We start from the raw sequence: 27,319 nt of genomic DNA, 5'->3' as shown, positions 1-27,319 counted from the left end.
ATGGGCCCTTTCTGAGACGTGTCAGCTCCGTTTTAAGGTGTCCCATTGTTGCTCTCCTGAGCGTGCCCACTATATTATCAAGTGTGCTTAGTGGCTTTGCTGGATAGGAATGTATAGGAGCCCGTTGTAAAAAGAGTCAGCATTGAATGAGATAATATATGATTATATTATATTCCATCACACATGTTAGAGAACAGACATATTATTCATTACTTTGGCCCAGCTCCTTCAGGTGGAAATAAGGAGAATCATGGTCTGGGATCAGTGGCCTGTGTAGACTATACCAGTGAAACATATTAAAGTCTAATAGATAGATAGATAGATAGATAATAGATAGATAAGATAGATAGATAGGTTTTTTGTTTTTTTATGGATATTTTTTGGTTTTTAGTATATAATAGATGTTAGTAGTTTGATAGATAGATGATAGATAGATAGATAGATAGATAGATAGATAGATAGATAGATAGATAGATGGGATGCACGACCATGTGAAGGAACCTGTGAGGTCGAGTAGTCTGAAGCAACAGGTGGCCAATTCTATTTAAGATCTCAGCCCTGGTCAGTCTATTCCAGATAGCATTAATTTATGATAACCATAATGTATTTATTTGGAGAATAAACAAAGAAAATGTCTTTGCTTCCTCTCTACAGACTAGTGTCTCTGTGTGATTGTATTGAGGGTTGGAAAGCAGACTTGAGGCCTGTAAATAATCAGCAATGATGCAGAAATATCGAGTTCTTGTCATTGTAATCAGTTTGTAAATGTTGTATTTGGTTTGCTTCTTTGAACATTTATTGTGCTTCTTTGAACATCTACATTTTAAAAAAAAAGAAGAAAAAAAAAAAAAAAAAAAAAATATTTTCTGACAAACACAAGAGGAAAAAAAACGCAAAAAGCAAAAGGCCTCGCAGAAGCCCTTTTCTGGAACTGGAAAAGGTTTTTATTTTTACACGTACATTTTCTCTTTGAGGTACTAACAGAGCCATAACACTAAAAACTGATGAACAATATTTCATATTCATACTAAAAAGCGTACGGACATGACGAATATCCTTTGTGCGTATAATTTGCCACTTAGTTATAAGGCCTACACAAAGTAATTGGTTGTAAATGTGATTAGTCAGTACAATACAATAAGTCAATACATACTAAATTTCATGATATAAGAGGACCTGGTGGAGGAATGGAATAGTGGGGACATTTTAATGGTAAAGATTGCAAGTGCTGTTGATTAGTAACTAACAAATTATTGGCTGCTGATTTTTTGATTGACTGTTGGCAGTTATTTTGTTTGTTTGTTTGTCCAATTATCTAGTTTTCTATGTTTATTTGTCCTTGAAATGCTACAATTTAAAATTCCTCAATGGAAAGGTTGCAGTAGTCAGCATTCTCTGTTGTACTGCACCTATAGGGGCGAAACTGTGATGCCGTGTCCTCGGATTATCGTGTTGCCAATGCAAAACCAAGTTTCATGCAAATTGGCTTTTGTAGACCAACAACTATCACTCTTCATTCAGCTCATGTGCTTTCTTTTAAACTAAACAGTGATGAGGATCTGGAACTCTACTCCATACTTTTAGGGTGGAAGAGAAGCTTTGTAAAGGTGTAAATTGCATTTCAAGCGTAAGAAAAAAATGATTTGCAGCATTTTACTGTTACTCGTATGTGTAATTCAAGTATTGGGAAACTGCAGCTTCATGCTATCGCAAAATAAACATGATCTGCATTTTTCTGACTTCCATGTTTAATTAAGTTGTTATATGTTTATTTATTTTGTAATGTATGTGTATATTAAAAGTACCAATCTGGCAGCGCGAGAAAGATCTTGAACTAAATGAAGATTAATGTTTTGGCATTTAATGTGTTTATTGAACCAATCGGAATAAGAGTAAATGGAGAGTCTCATTTGATTGGCTACAAGAAGGTGGTGGACCCGCTTGCAAAACTCAGTGAGAGAATCATGCCAAAATTGTAAGTGCAGAGAAAAGAAAGAGGGAGCTGTACATATCGGTTTATTTCGGGAACTTTTTCCCCACATGCACAACAAGTCATTTAGACATTTGCAACAGTTTTTTTTTTTTTTTTTTACACATACAGATTGGTTCTATGCAGTCAATCCGTTTTGGCAGTTCTTTAAACTTTGTTTTTTCACTTGCAAATCACTGTTCAGGGGCTTACTGCAGTACTTTTGAGCGTATTTTAGCGAAAACAACGTGGCCAAAAGTGTAAGCGCGGAAAAATGGAAGTTAGAAAAATGCAGATCTCATATTTATTTTGCGTTAGCACGAAGCTGCAATTTCACAATACTTGAATTACACGGATAACAGTACAGTGCTGCACAATCATTTTTCCTTACGCTTGAAATGCTATTTACACCTTTACAAAGCTTCTCTTGTGCATGCATATTTAATTTATGCTTACAGTCTTATGTACACTTCCACAACTCTTACCCTGGTTGCAAATCTTTTAGACATTATTTTACCTTCATACATGACAATATGGACAAAAACAAGAGGGTTACTTTTATTGACCTATAATGACAGAAAATAACAGGGCTATTTTCAGCACCCAACAGCCATACAGATTTGAACAAAAAGTAAAATTATCGTTTCACTTTTTCCTTGACATTTGAGATCTCTAGGCAACCAAAGCCCACCGAAAAAGCGTGTCCTAAATGTTTACTTTAACATTTGTACCACCCTCCGGTGCAAAACTCCTATTCTGACAGACTGTTTGCGTTCAAGGTTAACCATCATTCATTATAAAGTTTTCCTCCGCGCAGAGCAGTAGCGCTTCCGCCCGGCCCCACGCCCACTAATATATAGCCGATATAGAAAAAAAATGCGAGCTTCAGCACGCTGGACAGCGCGTGTGTGGAAAAAAAAACTTGACCATGCAAACGGTATGACCATATCAGCCACAGATAACAGAGAAAGATTTTTTCTTTTGGAGTTGGAATGCTTGAATATCTCTTCAAGTTGGAATGATTTTTCATTTCTAAGACTGAGAATTAATATCAAATTTGCCTTAAGGAAACTGGAATTGAACCTTCTATACTGCTGTTTACTATGTTAAATCAGTTGACAACGTAGTAACATAGTAAAAGCAGATTGTGGTAAAATTACTATTCTGTTCTTTTTTTCTGTGAAATAACATATGCATGTCAAAATGTCAAACCTCAAGTCTTTGTTGTTATTGCTCCCATTCTTTATAAGTCGTTATAGCTCTAATAAAGTTAAATCCATATGTTTTGATGTGGTTTTTACTTCGAATCCATTTGTATTACTCCCAAGGGTCTTTAATTCTCTCTCACACTCTATCTCTCTGAATCTCTCTCTCTCTCTTAAATAGGCTAGAACTGTAATGACAGGAGAGAGATGGATGCAGGCTGTCCCACCGATGGACACATACGCCACCATGTGGTTATCTATCTCGAAAGCTAGACTAGACTCAAAACGCACACACCCGCATTTCTTCATTCAGACATTTAAGGTAAAAAACTCGGCCGCACATCAGTCAGACTCTCACTGAATGTTCCTGTGAAAACGATTTATTCATCTTATCGTCAGACTAGGCTACTGAGAGGATGTAGACTAAAGTGCTGGTGTCCCGTAGCTGAGACAGATTCTCCCCCCTGCTCGGCATTCGTCCCATACTGGACATTCTTTTTAAACTGAAATGAAATTATTTCCGAACAAACAGTCACAAACATATCGCTGAATGCGGAATATTTAACGTTATCTTACATTTTTTTCTTTTAGTTGCAGAGTCATGAATTGTTTGTTTTGTAGTTTAACAACTTTTTTTGCAAAAAAATAAATAAATATATATATACACACAGTTTACATGAAATATTTTATTTAAATTACAGCACAATCAGAAAATTTAGAAATTGTCGAATTTTGAGAGTTTTCACGGTTGTTTGAAAAGTGCTTGGTTTTAAACTTTTCAGGAAACTTTCTGAGACAGCTGAGCTGATCATATCTCGGTCATTCAAAATATTCTCATTATCAAACAGGCTACGTCTGTTTGGTATATAGTTTAACAGATCTGCTTCTTAAATTGAAATACATTTAATGCAGAAAGCTTAACAATAAAAAAAACTACAGCCGGTCGCGAATTAGAGAACAGCATAATTGCACGTATTGGTTGCCAATATTTTGCTGACTTCAATGCATTTAAATGCTTTCTAAACTAAAGCACAGATCAACGTATCCGCGCTGTTTCTGAAGCTTTACTTTTAGTCTCAAGAGATTAGAGTCTTTTGTTTCCAGAATAAGGGACTCTGTTCTTTTGCGCAGCCGGGCGGCACGAACATGTGTAAATAATGTGTGTTGAGCAACTGGAGATGTGTTTCTCTGAGGGTGAGCTGCAGCGGGCTCCTCTGGACCGACTGCAGGAAGAACTGAAAAGGGCTAGAGGGGGCCAAGCCTGCCCCGGGGCTTCACTCACCGTGTGCTGGGACACATATAGAGTACTAGTTTTCATAATGATCCATTATCTGCAGTCTGGTATACTTTAGGAGAAGACGTATATTGGCAATTATTGGGTGTTTTCCACAAATTTCAACATTTTCGAATACAGATGAACCCATTACGTTTCAACGAGTGGTAATGTTTTAGATGCCATTTAAATGTTTATTTAAAAGTAGGCTATAATAAAGTATATATATAGAGAGAGAGAGAGAGAGAGAGAGAGAGAGAGAGACTGAGAACGACTGAACATGTTTCTTATGTTAGAGCGCCCCCTTGCATGCGTCAGCACGTGCTTTTGATGGACCCCCGATTTTTGTAATTTCTCTACTGAATGAACCATTTCACAATCTCACTGCACTCTTCACATTTTGTTTATTTGAAATGAAGGCTGAATAAACGGAACTACTGAACGTCCTTGCAGAAAATGACACGAGAACCACAAATGAAAGTCATCTTAAATGAATATACATAAAAGAAAGTGCAAATAGCTGCAGCAACAGCAACAACTATAAATGAAAAAGCGCAATCAACTAAACGCTGAACGTGAAAAATGCAGCGTTAGGAACGGAATAATTGTGCATTCCCAATTCTTTGATTTTTTTTTATACCTAAGACTCTATAAAAACACTTTTAATGGGTCACTTGCCTTCATTGTCCCCACAAAAAGATCCCTTTATTCCAAAAGGGCTTCTCTTGGACTTACAACAAACATATGGTCCTTTTCCCCCCCGCTCAACCTCTTTTCATGCACCTCCTTCAGAACTGCAGAGCACGGAGAAATCTGACCTTCGGAGCTGTAGTGTGAAAACACAGACTCTTATTTTGAAAAAAACGCCTGGGGCAGAGGGAGGAGGGGCCTTTTCCTGAGAGTTTTTTACTTTGAGCCAGATGATTAGTTCTCTGGGAAGGATGGACTGTAACATTGAATCAATTACAGGTTGCTGTTGCAGACGCGCATTTGTGTGAGTGGCCGTGGAGCAGGACGGAGGAGCGCAGCACAAGGGAGAGGATTACTATTGCTTTACAACTGAGGACCCTTAGGCTGATTAGAGTATTTTACAAGAGCTTTGACATTCATTTTGGCTGTTCTTTTATCAAAGGGAGCAATCAAAAGGCATTAAAAAGGTATTGTATGCTTAAATTAGTTTTTTTAGTTTATTTTGTATTTTCTTTCATGCAAAGTTTCCCTCAGGATGTTCAAAAACATTTGAGCATAATTGCACTTATTCAGGATTAGACTAATTAAAGCTGTTCTTTTTTTTAACAATTGCGTTTTTTTTTTTTAATTAATTAATTTCCTCTATTTCTGAGACGAGTAAAAAGAAAATTCACTTTAGCCCTATATCAACTCTCGCTAAATTGTTTTACTTTAAATGACACTGGGATTTAAATATTTTTTCATCAACGCTCACAATGGACACGTCAATCATTCGTTTTCATCTCAGAAAAAAATAGATGGATTTTTCAACTTTGATTCTGGACACTTTTGCGTCGAGCAGGATTATAGACTTTTCCCCCTCCAAGGAATCGCATTATCGTCCGTAAAGTCTAAGCCTGGTTGTGCTGGATCTCAGTTGGAGCCGCAGGCGCGCAGCTGGGGGTGTCTCAGCCCGTGGAGAGGCGCAGTACTGGCATCTAATGGCTAACACATTTCGGACTAGATTTGGAGACTTGTTTACCCATCAAAATTTAAATGGGATGCCTATAAACATACTGGAATACCATTCGTTGGATTGGACTGCGGAATGGATATTTGTTTATTAGCGATGGAGTCAAAGCGCAATTGAGGAGTTTAGACAACTTCTTTGCTGCCTTCTGCGCTGAAGACCTAGTTGATGATGAATCTACATGAATGGGAAACTCTTTCACATCTGGATTAAATTAATGCAATTTAGATACTATTTACCAAGGATCAAGAAGACCGTGTTGCTTTGCCTTGACTAAAATAAGGCTTAAACTGGATGAAATGAAAGGCAGCGATTACAAATGTACTCAGTAACTTTACCTCAAAAGACTATCTTTAGACCGCTTTCTTTTATTATCATGGAAATCGCTTTTACGCGTGAAGTAGCTGGGTGTTGGAGGGCACCACTCATTCAGCTGTTGCCCGAAAGTGTCAAGCGCAGCGGATCGGTTGTGTTTGGCAGCCAGATGCGCATCTGTGTGTGGGCGCCTGGCGATGGGGGGTGCGCAGAGAAAAGTGCGGGCCGAGATTTGCGCTCCAGTCACCGCTGGACAGATGAGCGGTACCAAATGCGCACCCGTATGCGGCTGCCATTCCACAATGGATTCCCACGGCAATCCAATGGATTCCCAAATTACGGCACAGAAAGGGGTCGACTAATTACATTCTTACTCAACACCCCCCGGATTCACCAAGGATAATTAGCTTGAAAGGGCTGAGATGAGCAAACGGCTGTGCTTCTGTCTTCTCTGGGCTGTAAAACGAGTTCTTGTTTTTTTCTTTTTTCTTCTTCACTTTGAAGTAGACCTTGCGGAACCACTTATCTTACAAAATAACTGCATGATTTCATCAATCATTTAATTATTTAATTTTATTTTTTATTATTTTTTGAAAATTACTTAAATAATTGGTGCGTTTCTTCAGGATAACTGAGTTTTAACAGAGCTGACCACTTCAGATTGTGCGGCACTGACTGTCTGCTGAAGCGCTGATGGAACCCAGGGGTCCGAGGATCAGACAGACAGAGATAAAACACGCGAGCGCGGAATGTCTGATTAGAAATTTGGCAAAACAAGCCCATAAACCAGTGACGGGACAAAGACAATGCAACAAAGTGTGGACTGAAATCTGTTTACGCACTGTAGCTAGTCTCAACGTTCAGAAAAAGTTTGAATACCAATTTAAATGCAGATGACCAAATTTATCTTTAAAATAAAGTAAACAGTTAATCCCACATAATTTCCACACATAGATATATTAAGTAGCCTACAGATAAGCACAATAATCTTAATAATGATGTATGTGTCCATGTTAGCCTATATTTTGCTGTATACATATGTTTTAGGATTTAAAAGTTACAGCTGTAAGAATGTAGTGAGAAAACACCATGTCTTCGGGAAAATGTGTACTGTGTCTCCACCTCGTGGTCAAACAAAGCTGAACCGAGCTGTCCAAGCGTTCCTCCGACAAAGAGTCTGGCGTCAGTTTACTGACTGAACCGCGTCCAGACTCTTTAGAGACATTTTATGTCTTGGCTCTGAACCTTTCCAAAACTTTCTGCTGCCGATTATTCAGTGGACTCCCTAGGCTACCTGAGCTATTACTGAATAGAGGTTCATCTTTTATATCGGATAACCACAAGAGATCAATACAAGACAACCAAGAACTCACAAAGACATTGGCTGTGTTTTATATGTTTGGATTTTTTTTCTTTATGACTTTCATTTTCTGTCAATTTTATAAAATAGAATTTCATATTTTCTCCTCTTTCAGCTGAGCACAATCCAAGTGACCATGGGGTTCCTGGAGACACATCTCGTTTTTGGGATTGTTTTACTAGGGGTATTGTCAGGTATGGATGTTAAAAATCTAGGAAAATGTTAATGTGAAATATATATATATATATATATGTATATATATATATATATATATATATATATATATATATATATATATATTATATATATATATATATATATATATATTGTTGTTTGTTTTTCGCTTTTTTATAAATTTATTACTAGTATTTATCTTGAGTAATGTTTTATATATATATATATATATATATATATATATATATATATATATATATATATATATATATATATATATATATATACAAGACAACCATATATATATGTATTCATTTACATTTATTTTACAAATATACCACTGCTATTTAAAGGCATAAGCTATAATTAATCAAATATATTAAATATTTTCCTGCAGATGTTTCAAAACCTTGGCCGGTTATTAATTCAGATAAAAAGGAATTTATTCTGACACCTCATTCTGAGTTCACCATCACTTGCTCCGGAGAGAGGAGAGTGACATGGTTCGAGCCATTAGCGGCCAACACTGAAGTGCAGTCTGGATTTAATCACAGTACTTTGGTGATCACTGATGCTGTGGCCTCTAACACAGGATACTACACCTGTTTGTATGAGGATCAACCTGAAAAAGACACTGATATCTATGTTTTTGTTCTAGGTACATTATTGTTGTTCAAAACAACTAAATATATATCTAAAATAATTAGTACGTTTTGCATTTGTAAAATGGTCTCCCATCTCTTTTTCCACAGATCCTGAGGTTCCATTTGTGTCTGAACCTGCTGTTGAGATAGATGAGGCAGTGGGCACAATTATCCCCTGCCGTGCTACAAACCCACATTCTCAAGTGATTCTTAGAAACCTGCAGAGTGGGGATGAGGTTTCTGTGCCTTACAACCCCAAACTCGGGTTTTTTGGTGTATTATCACCGGGTCACTATGTTTGCGAGATGAGCGTGAATGGCAAAGCAGTGCACAGCATCGTTTTATAATGTGACAAATGATAAGGGTAAGTAATGCACCATAAATAATTAAACATTTAGAGTGTTTTATTAAAATTTCAAACAGTATAATGTATAATGTATTTTTTTTTTGACAAAGAAAAGTGAAACATTAGGTCATAGCTTTGACACTACATGAGTACCATGGGAGATGACAAATTCTTGTTAGTGAAGAGTGATGACATTTTGAGTTGGGGTGGGCTGCAGGTGTGAGATGCTGATGTATACTTGTTTCATTTTGAATCATCATACCCTTCAAGTTACTCATGAGAAGAACATTTATAGCCATTAATGAAGAGAAAAAGAGTGATTGGGTGTTTCTGAATTGGTTCTGGACTAAATTTGAGTAAGCAGTAACTGGCGTTGATTTCACATTTGTTTTTATTATTATTAAAGGACTAGTAAACAAAATGAATTTAATTGTAGCATTGTTAATTTTTCGAATGATTTGTATTGTACTGAAGATTATAAAGAGAAGAGCTTCAGCATACAGCTGAGAGCCAGTATGGAGGACGTGAAAGAGGGGGATGCTGTCAATCTTACCTGTGAGACCCCTCCTGGGGAGGCTTTCCGCCAGCAGTGGCTGCATCCCCAAAAAACAGGCAAGACCCTCATCTCTTTTCTGTTTCTCTCTTTCCCTCTCTGTGTTTGTACATAACTAATATAAACAAAAACTTATATGAACTCCATAAGACTTCTGGTGTGATGCAGAGGCATATTCTGGGGCAGTATTCTCTCGTTCTTTATTTAATGGTTGGAGGGAAATGCAAAAATGTACAAAAGTCAAGGTAGAAACCTCAAAAGTGACACTAATTTACTATGTACTTTGACCTATGACCCGCATGTCCTGTGAGTGTTTAAGACAGATGTGCGTTTCTCACCTCTGTGAGACCTCTGTGGTTTTGTGAATCCACATGTGTTTGGGATTCACAAGATCATAGAGGTCTGTGTGTATTAACTAGTTTAATGAAGGGTTTTTCCAAAATAAAGATGCCTGGTAGTTTTAGTTAATATTTTTGTTTTGGATGATTGATGTCAATTCCAAATCAAAATTTGTTTGTTAGTTATTTGAAATCGTTGTGTTTATTTGATTATTAATTGTAAGTTTCAAATCAACAGATACTAGTTTGTAAGTTAGTTAAGTAGGTTAGTTTTAGTTGATATAATGGTTGTGTTAGTTAGGTAGGTAGATAGTTAGCTTATGTAGTTTTTGTATGGTTGATGAACAATGTGAGCTTCAAATCAAAAGTTGTTAGTGACTCTGTTGTTTTGTTTTGCACTTTTTAATATGAATTCCAAATTAAAAGATGCTGGTTAGTAATTTTGTTAGTTGGTTGGTTAGTTTTAGTTGAAAAGTTCTGTGTGTATTTGGTGGTGGTGTTTTTATTTTCTTATTATTTTTTTTTTTTTTTTGGTTATGGGAAAAAACATGCAAGTTAGTTAGTTAGAGTTTGTGTGTTTGTTTGCTGGAATGATTTACTTATATTTCAGTTGGTTTGGATGTATCATGTAGCTCACCAATCCATTTAAATCAGTCTGTCAGAAGCATTATCTTTAAAAATAAGAGTCCTTGGTTTTTGAAAGCAACGTGGAATTGTGTAGAGATGCTCCAAGTCCTTGTCTGGACCGGAGCCATTCTGGGTTCTGCTGGGGTGTTTGTGATGAGTACAATCCTTTAAAAAGACTCGTGTAGAGCTGATTTATCTCCAGCAGACTGCACTGAAATATGGACATAAACATGTGTTACAGACACTAACGTACATCTTTGCAAAGAAAAGTGGAGTTGATGAAATAGAATTTTTTTTTAAAAGTAAAGAAAAGTAAGAAAAAATAAAAACTGCATTGATCGGAGTCATGCTGTCATTATTCCACATGTATATCCATAATAATCACAATGTGTGTAATACTGCTCTTTATGTTTCTCTCTTCATTATTATGCTATCCAGGCCAGAGGGGCTGTTCCAATGAAGTTAACTTTCCCAGACAAGGTTCAGTACATCCTCAACATCCCAGAAGCCTCTGTGGCAGATACTGGACGCTATGAGTGTGCTGTAACCAACCAATTAACTGGACAAACCGAGTCTCTCATCCTGGGAATCACAGTCCACGGTGTGTACTTCTCTTTCTCACTTGGACTCACCTGTGCTTTCACCATTAAAACCAGTAAATGGAGATGGGTTGAACAGATGTGTAGTAGACAATCAATCAGTGTTCTTTCTTTCTTTCTTCTGGCCTTTAGAGAGATCTTTTGTAGAAGTAATATCTAATGGCATTGGGCCAGTGGAGGTTGTATCGCTTCTGGAGGAAAAAGAGTTTACTATTTACATTGATGCTGACCCTGAGCCAAAGGTCAGGTGGTTTAAAGATGGCCTTCAGCTGGATGACAGCTACATCTCCACCAAGACTACTCATCTGACAGGCCTCAGGTAGAACTTAACAAAATTGTTCATATAAATAGACATAGAAACTTCATATTTACTTACTTGTCTTTCTGATACAAATAGTTATGTTTTTTATCTCATAATCTCAATTACTATGTTCTGTAAAATACAGTGTATCGTAATGTATGATTTATTTCTTCAATAAGATATTAAAAATGTTTCATGGTAACATTTTACTTGAATGAATACCCAAATAGTTAAGTATATTAAATAAATAACCAATTTTTTAATACTAAACATTAACATAAATAGACAAAATACTGTAAAAAAAAAAATTTATTACTTTTTTTAAACAAAAACAATTAACAATAAAATAAATTCTATGACAATTTGTTTTATATTTAAAAATGAACATTAACCTAAATAAATACTGTAAATGTATATAAAAAATATTTATTTAGGTTAATGTTCATTTTTAAATATTAATTCAACTTAAATATGACAAAAAAAAATATATATATATATATATATATATATATATATATATATATGTGTGTGTGTGTGTGTGTGTGTGTGTGTGTGTGTGTGTGTGTGTGTGTGTGTGTGTGTGTGTGTGTGTGTGTGTGTGTGTGTGTGTGTGTGTTTGTATGTTATTTTTCATTGAGATTCATAAATGCTGTAAAAAATATTTGTATTGTGGTCATAAAGTAGAGCTATCTTGAACTATTGTTAGTTCATCCTAGCTAATGCATTAACAGATTTTTAACAAACTTAACCTTATTATAAGTGTCACCAGTTTCATAGTACCACTAAAATGATTATAATCATTATGACTTTTTCTTACAAAGGTATGAAAATATTCTGGTTCTCCGCCACCCCATAGAGGAGGACAGTGGCGTCTATGAGATTGTTGCGTCCAACTGGTTCCAGAACTTCAAGCTTTTCATTCAAACTGCTGGTTGAAGGTATAATTATATCAAGCAGCACAACAATGTATGAAGTGTCCACAATGATTCAGAACCCAAATCTAAAGCTTCGGTATATACAGTATGAGTTGTGTATGAGAGATTTAAATACTTGTTCATGTCATGATCAGCCATGTACCCAGAGCTGCCACAGTCAGTGCTGGCTCCAGTGATGTGGCCCCAGAGGGACAGCATGGAGGTGTCTCTCCACTCCACTTTCAGACTCACATGTCGAGGTCAGACCGAGCTCTCCTGGAACAGCCCTGTTTATCTCCACGATCAGATCGACACTGCAAAGAAAGGACTCTTCATCTCCACCGTGACTGTTGGCAATGCAACGGCCGCCCATACAGGAGAGTACATCTGCTACTATGACTCCAGCAACAACACTGAGGAGACTTCCATCTATATTTATGTGCCAGGTACAGTAGGTACTCATTTGTCTTTTTGCACAAGGCCGGATTGACACAGTAACATTGTTTTAAAAGAATAGTATGTTATGTAGTTAGTATGAAGCCCTTTGTACATGGCAAATTGATATTGAATTTCTTTCCGACAACACACGCAGATCCAGAAACGCCGTTTGTGCCTTCCATGTCCCCTTTTGAAAACCATGTGCTGACGAGTCATGATGAAATGGAGATTCCCTGCCGTGTGACAGACCCAAGCACCACCGTCTCTCTGATTCACATTGAGACCAATCAGGTTCTGTCTAGTGTCTATGACAGCAAGAGAGGATTCATTGGTTTCTTTGGTGCTGGGACGTATGTCTGCAGGGCCCTCATTAATGGACAGAAACATGACAGCATACAGTACATCGTGCACGGTTGGACAGGTGAGAATGTGTTTGATTGCGTGAATGGCAGGTGATATTGTTTAATTGTTTTACTTTTGTTTTATTTTACAGTTAAATAAACATATTCTTGATCTAAATATAGTTAAAATATGATTGGTTTACTTGAGAAGCAAAATTTAATAAAAGAAAAAAACAATACATTTTATTTTTCAATTTTTAAGCAAAAAAACCCCCAACAAAATCATTTGCTAATGAGAACTTAATTCAAGATCAACTTTATTCAGGAAATAGATGCATCTATTATATATAAATAAATATATATATATATGTGTGTGTGTGTTAAATTTATTTTTTTTCTACTGGAATAAACATGACAGAAAGGCTGATTAAATGTTTCTCCTTTTTTACTGTAAAATGTAAAAAATATATTTTTTAAGATTAAAAAACAAAACTTTTTTATTGTTATGTTGTTAGTGTATATGCTTACTGTAATGTGTGTAATGTATTAGTCTTATAAAGACCAGATGTTGCAGATGTAAATGTTCTTCACTATGTTTCAGAAAACAATTACTATTATTTCTTCCCCTGCTATGCATAACCAACTTAACTTGCTTTCATTATATTGTCTCTCAGGAGGGTCTGATTTGCGAGTCGAGCTGCGAGCAGAAAAGAAAGCTCTGCTGGTGGGTGAGACCATCACTGTTGACTGTGTGGCCAGAGGCAGTGAGATGCTGGAGGACCACTGGAAATACCCTGGGAAACTGGTGAGATAGAAACAGAATAAAAAAAGAACAAATTTACTTCACATTGCCTCAAATCGTATGTAAATAAAATACAATCAATATTAAACTAATTATATATTTTAAATATATTTATATTCTCCCTCTGTCATTCTCTCTTAGGCGGATCGAGGAGTAAAGACCGTAAAGGAGAATAAGCGAGATCTTGAGATCCATTATACTCTGACAGTGACTAATGCCTCACCGAAAGACAGCGGTGTCTACGCCTGCTCCATTACTGATATTATGAGCAATGAGAGCCAAACCAAAACAGCTCACTATTACAGTCTATGGTACAGAGATTACATATACTCGCACAGACACACAATATAAAAGGATTTTAGATGCATTTGTCAAATTCAAACATGATTAACAATTGACAGTGATTCATTTGCAGTCCTAATCTGCCTTTATGGCTTTCATGTGCAGAAAGTGAGTTTGTGCGCATAAATCCAGTAACTGGTCCAGTGGAGACTGCTAGGCTGGACGAGGTGCGAGAGTTCAGGGTGGACATACAGTCTTTCCCCGCCCCAAAAGTCATATGGTTAAAGGACGGCTCGGTCCTAGGAGATGTTGCTGCAGAGATCACCACCAACCTCCTAAAAATTGACGAGATAAGGTAACTAAAATAGCTCTATCTTAACATATTCACCATTTTTCAAATATCACATTGCATTTTTTTGTGCTTAAAAAAAAAAAAGCTTTAATCACTTAAACATCTCTTTTTAAATCTGTTGCATTGTTTGTTCAGTTACGAGGGTGTGTTGACCCTGATCAGAGCTAAAGCAGAGGACAGTGGGAACTATACCATCAGGGCAGAAACAGGCAGCCAGACTACCAGCAACAGTTTCTACCTTCAGGTTAAAGGTGGGACCTTTTCTTTTTTCTGTACCTGCAGGTTGTTTTTGTCACACATTTGTTTACCTACATTTGCATGTGTTTGCTTTTGCCTCTGCTTCATGTTTGTTTATCTCAGTGCACCTCTATATCTTTCTTAACCAGTCTTTACATACATTTGTTTAAGTTTTTATTGTTGTCAACTGGAGGACCTTTGTCAAGCAATGTGTAGCTACAGTGTAACTACATGTACTTTCAGTATAAGTGCTGGTTTTCTTATGTACTGTTTCTGTCCTAACCAGAAGTGTAGAAAATACAGAAAATAATTACACTAAGTTAAGGCATACTGTTTCAAAATGGTACTCAAGTTTTTATATTTAATACGACTTAACTATGTAAAAAATTGACTGATAATATCAAAACTTTTTTGCATGAAACACACACTTTAAATCACAGTTAAAGGCTCAAAAGTAAATTAAATGTTCTTTCATAAAACCTGTTTATAAAGCATCAAACAAATTAATAATGTTTTGCATCATTAAAAAAAGTGTGCGTATGAAGTCCGTTTTCCTTATATTTGTATGTGTTGCACTTTGTTGTTTTCAAATGAAAAAATACTAATAAATTATTTGTGGTATATAATATATTTGTAAAGAAAACGTACATGAAAAATATATTTTCAAAATATTTTCAAAATATCTTTCTGATGCTTATAAAATAAACGACTGTTCAAAAAGTTTTGGGTCAGTTAGATGTTTTTTAAGATGAAAGTAGCTCATTAAGGCTGCATTTCTTTGATCAAAATTAAATTTTAAATGTATTACTGTGATGGCGAAAGCTGAATTTTCAGCATCCATTCCTCGAGTCTTGAGTATCACATGAACCTTCAGAAATCATTTTAAAATGCTGATTTTTCTTATTATCTGTGTTGAAAACAGTTGTGCTACATATATATTTTTGTGGAAGCTATGATGCATTTTTTGGGGATTCTTTGATGAATAGAAAGGTTCAAAAGATCAGAACATTTATTTGAGAAATCTATATAAATATTGTAACATTATAAATGTCTTTACTGTCACTTTACATCAATGTAATGCATCTTTGCTTGAATACAAAAAAAAATGGTGGGGTCCAGTGAAAATGTTTGGCAAGATAGTCAAATTATTTCTCTTCTTACAGTTCCCCCTGTGATTGTGGACTTGATGGATATCCACCATGGCTCTGCTGCAGGTCAGGAAGTAGTGTGTGCTGCAAGCGGCTCCCCCACCCCTGACGTGGACTGGTATATCTGCAAAAACATTAAACAGTAAGCAGTCTGCTTTCTTGTTTTACTCTGCTACCCTACAGGTATTGTTTCTGTGTTACCGTCATCCTCTATTAAATCGTAATTTCTCACTTTTTCCTTCTATAAAAGCAGATGACAATTTCTCATCCCTAGAGATTAAAGTCAAGTCACCACAATGACATCATGCTGAGCTCGCTTTTCTTTCTTCCACCAGCTGTGCCAACGATTCCTCCCAGTGGATGCCACTTCCGATCAACTCTACGGACATCACTGTGGAATTGCAAATGAATGAGGACAACAACGTTGAGAGTCAAGTCATTTTCCACCATCTTGAGAGCACAATTGCTGTGCGCTGTCTGGCCAGGAATGACATGGGTGCTGTTTCACGAGAGGTTAAACTAGTGTCAAATGGTAAGAGGCCTGTTTTTGTCTCTTTAGAGACGCCCTTTTTTATTTTAAGAACAACTAAGTTGATTTTATTGACCAGTCCATTCTTAGAAGTGCTCTAAGTCTCTTTAGTGTCACTGCTTGTTATGGGCTTGTACAATGTAAACAAAGTTTCATGCTGATTTGAAACTAATTTGAATCACAGGTGTACAGTTTTTTTAGAGATGTATTGCCGGCAGTAGATCTGCCCTGAGGTTAGTTTAGGTTTTGTTTGTTGAGGTTTCGGTCACTGTAAGGAAACATCTCTGTATTTATGTGTGATTATCTGTTAATCATTAAATTCAACAAATGCTACTTTAATAGTCTTTACATCTGTTAGCCTCATTTTGTAAGCCGTGCCTGTCTTGTCAGGCTCCCTGTGTCTTTTTCCTGTGATAGATTCCTCAGGTGGACCGTCCATGGTCTTTAGAAACAAATCCATATGTGTCTACACTAGATTCTGTTGGCAGGATTTTTGCTTCACTACGTTACAGTTTATATAAATTGCTCACAGTGGGCACCTTGATTAATACAGCATACAAGAGTGATGGAGTTCAAAATATTTATAATATTATGATGACATTATTAGGTATGTAAGTAAAGCTGTAGGTCATTAAGACAAGTTTGGTTTTGGCAGTTTTCAGAGTTTAGTTTTGCATCATAACCTTCCATATCTCCACCCACCTCTTCTTCATTGCTGCTGCTGCTGGTGTGTTCAGGTCTGCACTCGGAGCTCACTGTGGCTGCTGCTGTTCTGGTGCTGCTGGTCATTGTCATCATCTCACTTATTGTGCTGCTCATTATCTGGAAACAGGTACTCACTCATTCATTCCCTCACTCACTCATACACATCGACTCAGTTACTCTCATTCACTCACTCATTTACGTTTACTCATTCATTCATCCACTCACTCATTTATTTAGCAATTTACTCATTCTTTCACTCACTCATTTATTCACAGTAAGTCATTGACTCAATCATTCTTTCACTCACTCATTCCTATTTACTAATTCACTTACTCATTCAATACATTTGCTCATTTACCCCATTTACTCACTAACCTGCTCACCCAATTAAACGTTTGTTAATTTATCCATACTTATCAAAAGTTTGGGGTCAGTACCATTTTTTTTTCTAAGAACCGAATACTTTTATTCAGCAAGTAGTCATTAAATTGATCAAAAGAGACAGTGAAGACATTTATACTGACAACATTTCTATTCCAAATAAATGTTCCTTTCCAAAAAAACAATTTAGCAGCACAACTCTTTTCAACATTGATGATAATAAGAAATGTTTCTTGAGCACCAAATGGATTCTGAAGGATCACGTGACACTGAAGACTGGAGAAATGGCTGCCATCATAGAATTAAAATCATGGATTTGCCATCATAGAAATAAAATACATTTTGAAATATATCAAAATATTTATTTTAGATTGTAATTTCACAATATTACTGTTTTTACAGTACTTTTGATCAAATAAATACAGCCTTGGTGAGCATAAGAAACTTATTTTAAAAACATTACAAATCTTACCAAACTTAGTAATTTAGATTTACTCATTGACATATTCACCCTTTCACTCATTCATTCCCACAGTTACTCACCAATTTATTCATTCACTCTCACTCACTCACTCACTCACTTACCCATTCTCTTACCTATTCAGTTATTCACTCACTCACTCACGCACACATTTAGAAATCACCAAATTCACTCTCTCACATTCAGTCTTTTAGTCACTCATACACATTTGAGGCATGAATAGACATAATGCAGCAACACAGTCATGTTAGCTTCTGTGAGGGCTGAAATGAGATGAATTGAACACCTGTCACCTGTTTGTGTGTGAATGACACCTCTCCCCTCTCAGAGTGTGGATCAGCCTGACCGTCCTCCAGTACCTGAAAGTTCTGTTACTGACCACATGAGAATTACTCTCTCCTTGTGCATCTCTTTACAGAAACCACGTTATGAGATCAGATGGCGTGTGATTGAATCGGTCAGCCCGGACGGTCACGAGTACATCTATGTCGATCCCATGCAGCTTCCATATGACTCCCGCTGGGAGTTCCCTCGGGATTCACTTGTACTGGGTGAGTCACTGTTGTAGTGAATCAGTCAACCATGATACTGTCCTGTGGATTCGGTGTGGTTCAACCATCTTTAAGTGACACTTTGTTGTGGTCATGTACTTGATGGGATTTTGGTCATCCTAATACGACATAATCACTAAGCAGATCCTATTTAGGAGCTTTGTGGTAATACTGAAAGTTACAGAAAGCAATTTGAGTTTGCATGTTTTTTTAGATTAGATAATGTTTCAGTGGCATCCTCTGGCTATGCAAATGAGTTAAAGTTTGTGTCTATGTTTGTGTGTGTGTTGCAGGTCGTGTCCTGGGCTCAGGAGCATTTGGGAAAGTGGTGGAAGGCACTGCTTACAGACTCAGTCGTTCTCACCCTGTGTGAAAGTGGCTGTGAAAATGCTTAAACGTGAGTTAACTGAAGTAGTTGCATATACAAAATGCATAAAATTTCTTCATAAACAAGATAATAAACACAGAAACATCTCATCAATAAATGTTGATGATGATTAAGGACTTTAAAACACATATTTTTTGAATGGTTTATGTGTAAGAATACATCCATGGAAAACTTTACATTCCACAAAAGCCTCTTTATAGTGTAAAAGGTTCTTTAAATTATTCAAATGTTTTTCATACTAAGAACTGGTTCTTTTAAGAACTGTTCATTGAAAGGTTCTTTGAGGAACCCAAAATCTTTGTGAAAAAGAAACCCTATCTTTGCAAAAATCCCCTTTTGGAAGTTTTATTTTTAAGAGTGTATTTAACTGGTTAATATAATTGCTTCCTCAGCAACAGCACGCTCCAGTGAGAAGCAGGCTTTGATGTCAGAGCTGAAAATTATGACCCACCTGGGCCCACACCTAAACATCGTCAACCTTCTGGGAGCATGCACCAAATCAGGTGAACATGCACAAACACACAGATAACAAACACTAATACTTGGTCTCTAGGGTGGTGTCTTCTTGGTTCATGGGTGTTTGTAGTGTGGCATTTTAACAGGCAGAGTTAAGTGCAATGTAGAACTTTAACCTTCTGTTTTTAGGCATTTTACGAGTTTTTATTAACACTGTTCTCACTCTTTCTCTTTTTGTCTCTCAGGACCAATCTACATTATCACAGAGTATTGTTTCTATGGAGACCTGGTGAATTACCTGCATAAGAACAGAGATGGGTTTCTCAGCCGCCACACAGAAAAGGGCAAGAAAGGTCTAGACATCTTTGGCATCAACCCAGCCGATGAGAGTAGCAGGAGGTCAGCCAACACACACACCCACACAAAAGATCTGAATTCATTAAAATGAGTGAATCATAAAAATCATTTGTAAAAATGCCATTTAAGTTCAAAACTTGATGTTATGAAATTTTGATCTTGCTCTTCAATCTGATTGAAGATTGATATTGTCAGGATTTCATTCTAATTAGGTATGAGAAGTCCTTTATACGAGGAGAGGAACAATAGACAATTAAATAAGTAGAGAGTGAGCTACATACATAGATTGCCTTTTCCTACTGCCTACAAAGACAGTCCTTTATTTCAATTAATTAAAACTATTTTTAATAAGTCACAGTGAGAAGACCAGTGATCTAATCTCTTCACTTTCACTTACATATCAGATCTTTCTGATGACCTACCATAAAATGATCTAATCCTTCATTAGAATTTCATTTGGCTGGCGTGACCTTACACAGCATGATGTTCTCTCCTGACTTCTGTTCTGTTTTTATGTGTGTGTGCAGCTACGTCATCCTGTCTTTTGAGGGGGGGAAAGGTGATTATATGGACATGAAGCAAGCAGACACCATGCAATACGAACTCCCCATGCTGGAAATGAATGAAACCTCAAAATACTCCCCCCTCCAGAGATCAGACTACGACCATCCTCCATCTCAGAGACAGTTCAACGGTGAGAGAACTCTTGTAAATATATAATTACCAAAAAAAAGGAAATTCAGTCATCATTTACTCATCATCATGTCATTCTAAACCAGCACGACTTTCATTCTTCTGTGGAACACAAAAGCAGATATTTTTGAATGTACAATGAAGCACTGAAGCTTTCAAGCTTTTAAAATGAATGCAAACGTACCATAAAAGTATAATTAAGACTGACTTGTGTGCCGTAAGACTTCTGAAGCCATACGACAGCTTTGTATGAGGAACAGACTGTACAGGATTAGTCCGATCAAATGATTCATTGAAAAGGTCAGACTCTTGATCATGAAAAAATCATGAACTTTTGTCAAGCAGAGCTGAAGCATTTGTCAAGATTTGAAATTCGAAAGCTCCAGTTCATTGTAATTGCACTGAAAAGAGCATGAAAAACTATTTTCTCCTCATGGCTAATGGAAAAAGAAAGTCAAACAGGTTTGGAATGAAATGAAGGGTGAAGAAATGATGACAGAATTTTTTATTTTGGAGTTGAAACTATATATTTTTTTCCCTTCGGCTCTTTACTTTTCGGTCTGTCCCTTGCTTACTGCACACACTCAGGATGGTTTGGCATGCTATGGTCTGGTTTGGCTTGGCTGGTGGTAATAGGACACACACTGATGTTTAGCTAGTGATAGCAGAGGTCCACCCATGTTACTGTAGTCTATGCACCCTACAATTACAGAGGGTAATTGTAGCACAGACGTCTTAATGCATACATCTGCCTGCCATTCCTCAGACTTTACACACACACACTCGAAGAGTAATTTTCAGCATGCAGTGCTAATTCAGAATGTATCTGTGTAAACAACAGAGAGTGAAGTTGAGAACCTTCTCTCAGATGACACCAATGAAGGCCTGACAACAGTGGAACTCCTCGTTTCACCTATCAAGTAGCTCGAGGGATGGAGTTCTTAGCCTCTAAGAATGTAAGTTAAATCCTGTTTGTATCAGGATAACTGCCTCTGTCGCTTTAGTCTGTAAACATTTGCTCCAAAACACTTTTGTAGGTAGGGGGGGGAAAAATTAAAAAAAAAAAAAAAAAAAAGAAAATAGAATTGAGGGTTTGCAGGACCTCCTTGGTTAAACCTCCAAAGGCCAAGCATTGGATAGATTTTGTTATCATTTCATGTTATGTTTTATAGTAAGTATTATTTAGACTTCTTGTTTTAAAATGTTGGTAACAGAGGGTTTACTAATCTAATCTTACAAGAGTGGACCTTTCCAGACCACCCTTGAAGAAAATCGAGGGTGGGATTGAGAGCTGATGAAAGGGATGTACCATGAAAATACAGTTGCAGCTGTGATTTCCAACCATGGTGTGCTTATGCAGATTCTAGAAGGTTCTTAGATATTTTTTTATTAAACTTTTTAAAAAGTTAAAAGTTAAGTGTTGTGTGGTGCCCCATCTCATTTGTGTTCTGCATTTAACACATTTAAGTTCAACACACACAGTAGTGAACACACATCCAGAGCAGTGGGCAGCCATATTGCTGTGGCACAGCTGGGGGCTCAGTGCCTTGCTCAAGGATCTCACCTCAGTCATAGTATTGAAAGAGGAAGAGAGTGCTGGTTATTCACTCCCCACACCGACAATCTCTGCCAGACCTGAGACTCGGACCCGCAACCTTCGGGTTACATGTCTGACTCTCTAACCATTAGGCCATTAGGTGAACAGATAAAGTAAAATAAAAATAGTTTAAAATAATAATAAAATGAATTTAAATAAAACATTATTAAACTAATTAAAATAAATATATATAAACGAAAAAAAGGAAAATACTGTTATGTGTGCCTTATTTATTATGTATTAATTATTTAATTATTCTTGTATATATTTCGTTTATTAGGTGGTTTAAAAATGTCTTAATATTAATGATAATACAAAATGATATACAATATAATATCAGTATACAGTATAAAGATTTAAAACTTTTGAATGGGGCTATAAGGTTACGTGACAAAAAAAGGCTTGAGAAGACTGGGTTAGAGTATATGGGGTGGAGAGAAATATGTTTAACCACTTCAAATAGCTAGAGATATCTCAAATAAATAATCTTTCTTTATTATACAGCCCACTAAAAAAGGAACAGAATGTCCCTGTAATGCACGCTCACTCATTTAGTTCTCTCTGTCTCTTTTTTTCTCTGTTTCTCACAGTGGTACACAGAGACTTGGCTGCACGTAATGTCCTGCTGTCTCAAGGCAAGATAGTGAAGATCTGTGACTTTGGACTGGCCAGAGACCACTCATGCACGATAACAACTATGTCTCCAAAGGAAGTGTGGAGTTGTTGTCTCGTAGTCTTAATGTGGTGTTCTCTGATTGTTCATCTTAGATTATGGAATTTTTCATGTTTTAACATGACCCTTCTTTGGAAAAAAGAACTGGAACAAATCGTCTTCTAATACTTGTAGTCTTTTTTCTCTCTCACACATAGACTTTCCTTCCAGTTAAATGGATGGCCCCTGAGAGTATTTTTGATAACTTATACACTACACTCAGTGACGTCTGGTCTTATGGCATCTTAATATGGGAGATCTTCTCGCTTGGTATGATTTTTTTTTTTTTTTGCATTTATTTCTAAACTTTACAAATGTGTTTCCAATACATTTTATTTATTCCATATTTAATTTTTTTTTAAATACTATATGCAATGTGTTTCTGTAGGAGGGACTCCTTATCCAGGTATGGTTGTGGATTCTAGCTTCTACAACAAGATCAAGAGTGGATACCGAATGGCAAAACCCGAGCACGCTTCCAGCGAAGTGTACGTTCCATTACAAAGTTTGCGTGACTGTTTTGCTGTGCTAGACTTCAGTTGGAGCAGATGTCTAAACAATGTGTTGTTGTTTGTCTATGTGCAGCTATGAGCTTATGATGAAATGTTGGAACAGTGAACCAGAGAAGAGACCATCTTTCCACAGCCTGAGTGATACGGTGGCCTCTCTGCTGCCCTCAGGATATAAGAGAGTAAGCCTGCAACATTAACACACAATTTCAAGTTTCTCTGTTGTTTTTTCTCTCTCTGTTTATCACTCTCAAATGGTTTCAGGTTTCTTTAGTATGAAATTATTTTTCAGGAGAATATATATAAATACAAAAAAAAAAATTGATGTAGTAATTAATCAGTTCCACAAAACAACTAATCTAATTATGCATTTTGACAAAAAGAAACCACAGGAAGGAGGTATCTGACTGATATATACCACAAAAAAAAAACATAGCTTTCCGTATGAGATTCGGTTAAGATATGGCAAATAAATCTTAAACACGATGACACCACAATAATAAATAAAATTACAATCATTTTACTCAAACTGTTTAAATTTCTCTTACTAAAATATTTGTGCTGTAATTATATAATAATTTAAAAGTATTATAATATATTTATATTTTATATAAAAAATCTGATGTAGTAATTCATTTATTCCAGGATATACAGGATCCGTCTGATGTTTAAAAAAATACATTTAAAAAAACATAGCTTTATTATGTGAAATTTAGTGGCAAATACATTTTAAATATAAAACTATACTGAAATCAAATTAAAACTTAGAGTAGTCATTTTCAGAAATGAACAAAATGAAATAAATGCTTCTTACACTCGATTTGAAACTAAACCGAAATTGAAAAAACTATAATAATAAAATTTAAAATAAAATATCCCGCCATGCCCCAATAAATGGCCCAGATTAAAGTATGGTGGAAATGGTTTCCCACTTCCTGTAGTTTTAATGCAGTGTGACAATCTGGGCTTTGAGGCCTCGGCTACGTGTATGTCATCATTGCCAACACTGCCAGACCGCTAACAGAGATTAGCACAGCAGCGCTCCAGCTAGCTAATGCCCGCAGCAAGGCAAAACCCAGCAGTGCTAATGACCAGAAGCATACAGTTAGCGTCCGCCAGCTAGCCATAATTGCGCTATTAAACAGACACCACACATAGTACTTCAAAACTCTGCTTCCCAGAGTCACATGGCCCAGGGAATAACTAGCTCCTGTTATAGCACCTTTGGGCCGGGGTGTGGTGGGAAAATGCGGTTCGTAAATTGGCCAGTAAGCCCTCAACCGTAACCACAGGATCGCTTGCAGAAATGGAGCAGAACTTTGGCATTGAGCAGTGTTTACGGTGGTGTTTAAGTGCTATTTACAACTACCAGAAATGATTACATTTCTCCATCATTTCCTTCAGGTACAACGTATTATAACAGTGAATTGCAAGCTTCATTTCTGATTATTCGTTTCATTTATAACTATAATCTTTGTTACTAGTTATGTTTGTTATTATTGTTGAGTGCACGTGCTATAATACTCAGTTGAACTTTTATATTTTATTTCTATTTTTTTTATTAAATATCAAATTATTCATTTAAATGATTTAGTACATATTTGAATATTATTTATTTATAACTTTTTATATTGTATTTATATTTCTCTTGGTGTGAAGTGCTACGAACGCGTGAATCATGACTTCCTGAAGAGCGATCACCCTGCTGTGACTCGGGTGCAGTGCACTGACAATGAGGATGTGTACATGGGTGTGCTCTACAAGAACCAGTGAAACTAAAGGACCGCGAGAGAGCGGCTTTGATGAAACAGAGACACAGCTCTGACAGCGGTTACATCTATTCCCTGCCAGACCTCGACCCACTGTCAAACTGAAGAATACAAAAAGCAAAAGGAACCGCCACAGGTAGCCCACCAATTTACATCACATTCTCACTGATATGTGCTTTTATATTTTAAAATATATCCTCAAACTAAATTTATTCAATTTATATATATATATATATATATATATATAGTATATATATAATATATAGTATATATATATATTATATTTATATATATATATATATATATATATTAGTTTGCTCTTTTTTGGTTTAAATTTGCATTTTTAACATTAATTTGCATTTTCACACAAAGTCCATGCCCATGGAATCTTTGAATTTCTGAATTGGGTCTTCTCTTTTTCTCTGTAGCTCTCAGACGTCGGCGGAAAGCGCACTAGGATAGAGCCAGGCACTCTAGCAGCTCCATTACTAAGCGTGAGGGAGAGACCCTGGAGGACATCACCTTGCTGGACGAGATGTGCTTGGACTCAGGAGAATTGGTGGAGTATAGTTTCCTGTGAGCGAAAGATGCAAAGAGTGAGAGAGAGAAAGACAAACATTCCTCTGATTCATTCCAAGTTCACAGATCTCTCTCTCGCATCCTTCTGCCATATTTTCCTCACTTCACTTTCCTGGAGCCTTCAGAAAAAACAACAACAACCAAAAAAAAACTTTGATGCATGAATGTCATTGATTTTTTTTTGGATTAGACATCGCCTTCTACAGGTCTGGATGAATGAGCAGTGCACCAAAGGACTCTGAGAGCTCTTGATGAGCTTCAGTGAGTGTTTAAGTGACTCTAATGGAGCTAAGACCAATGAGGAGGCGAAGTGGAGGACATATTGTGTTTTTGTGTATCATTTCTGTATGGGTATGTATGTTGGGTATTGTGTTTGTGTATGGGGGGGGTTTGAGCTGAACTTTTATTTTGACGGGCATTCCGAACAGCATATAAGCATGGTCATTTATAATCATATCAATGGCCTGAGTGGTTTCACAACTGCTACCTTTCAAATGAATCCATCTGAGCTACAAAGAAAAACAACAACACTATAGACATTTAAAAACCAGCACAACTGAGACAAAATGGCCTCTATTTTGGATCAGGCTCCTGCTTTTTCCCCTCATACTCCCACCATTTTTACAGGATATATCCACCAACTAAACAGCACATATAGGTTTTAATGTAACATATATCGTCAATATCTCAAGTGTGGCAGTTTGAATTTTATTTTTGTACTGGATAGTTTTTGTTTGGATAGTATGGATATATTATTTGTGAATACTGGGTTGGGTAGGGAGAAATGATTTAGTCCTAAATGAAAAAAAATGGCAACTGTGTTTTGACCTGTGAGTCACATGTATTTTTGTGACTTGAACCTTTATAAGATGCTGATATGATACTATTTAAAACATTTTTATGTCTGGCCGATGTTTTTACCAAACTTTCTGATTTTATATCTGTTTTGTCAGTCTGAGGCATTACTGATTTTCAAAGCTATGCTTTTGTAAAAGAGGATTCAAATGAAATGGCTTATTTCAAGAAGTTTCACACATCATAGTTTTTGGAAGAATGTACTCCATGTGTAGTAATGAAGCAAAGACTTTGCGATTCAGTGAAATTACCTTACTCATGTTTTTGAAAGTAGGTATCTTTTCTGCTTCCTCAGATTCTGCTGAAGTTTTACCTTCCTGTTCATTGGATTTTATATATGAGCAATAAACCAAATAAGATAATCGAGATAATCATGCCCTGACAGATGTGGTAGTTTGCTGCTTGTGAAGATTTATGTGACCTCCCTAAAAACAAAGCAATTGAAAATCACAGTGTAGATTTACACATAGCCAATTCCTGTAGTCTTGAAGCATCTTAGTGACGCATCATTTGATTTTTTACTTTGATGTTATACATCACTGTTCATTGTAAATGTGTATCATTGTATATCAGGACTTCAGCATATCACTGCCTACCCCCAATCTTCACCCTCTACTGTGGTCTGTTTCATGGGCATGTCGAGAAGAGATGGTATATTAAAACTGTTGCACTTTTTTTAAAAACTCTTCTTTTTAAAAATTTTTTAGTATATCTATATTCTGCTTTCCTTATGTTTGTGTGTGTGTGTGTGTGTGTGTGTGTGTGTGTCGATGTTCGAAATGTGTCTGTGCATAAAACAGAAGGTAAATGATTTCTTAAGAGACAGTGGAGTGAATGTTC

At 36.4% G+C, this 27,319-nt stretch overlaps 2 protein-coding genes and 1 pseudogene across 2 annotated transcripts; all 3 read left to right on the top strand.

The window, feature by feature from the left end:
* The first annotated feature begins 5,353 nt into the window (after nucleotides 1-5,353).
* On the top strand, nucleotides 5,354-9,592 carry LOC122144734 (platelet-derived growth factor receptor alpha-like). The gene is made up of 4 exons (XM_042755860.1): nucleotides 5,354-5,604; nucleotides 7,937-8,015; nucleotides 8,393-8,653; nucleotides 8,748-9,592. The coding sequence occupies exons 2-4, from the start codon at nucleotides 7,958-7,960 to the stop codon at nucleotides 8,984-8,986; spliced, it is 558 nt and encodes a 185-aa protein (XP_042611794.1). The 5' UTR covers nucleotides 5,354-5,604; nucleotides 7,937-7,957; the 3' UTR covers nucleotides 8,987-9,592.
* Nucleotides 9,593-10,868: 1,276 nt separating this feature from the next.
* Nucleotides 10,869-11,425, top strand: LOC122144707 (platelet-derived growth factor receptor alpha-like). The gene is made up of 2 exons (XM_042755849.1): nucleotides 10,869-11,104; nucleotides 11,235-11,425. The coding sequence occupies exons 1-2, from the start codon at nucleotides 10,960-10,962 to the stop codon at nucleotides 11,423-11,425; spliced, it is 336 nt and encodes a 111-aa protein (XP_042611783.1). The 5' UTR covers nucleotides 10,869-10,959.
* LOC122144735 lies at nucleotides 11,286-25,942 on the top strand (annotated as a pseudogene).
* The last annotated feature ends 1,377 nt before the right edge of the window (nucleotides 25,943-27,319 follow it).

Source organism: Cyprinus carpio, unplaced genomic scaffold, assembly GCF_018340385.1.
Source record: "Cyprinus carpio isolate SPL01 unplaced genomic scaffold, ASM1834038v1 S000006753, whole genome shotgun sequence".
Lineage (NCBI taxonomy): Eukaryota > Metazoa > Chordata > Actinopteri > Cypriniformes > Cyprinidae > Cyprinus > Cyprinus carpio.
Note: the sequence above shows the minus strand (reverse complement) of the source record. Positions and strands in the feature narration are given on the sequence as shown.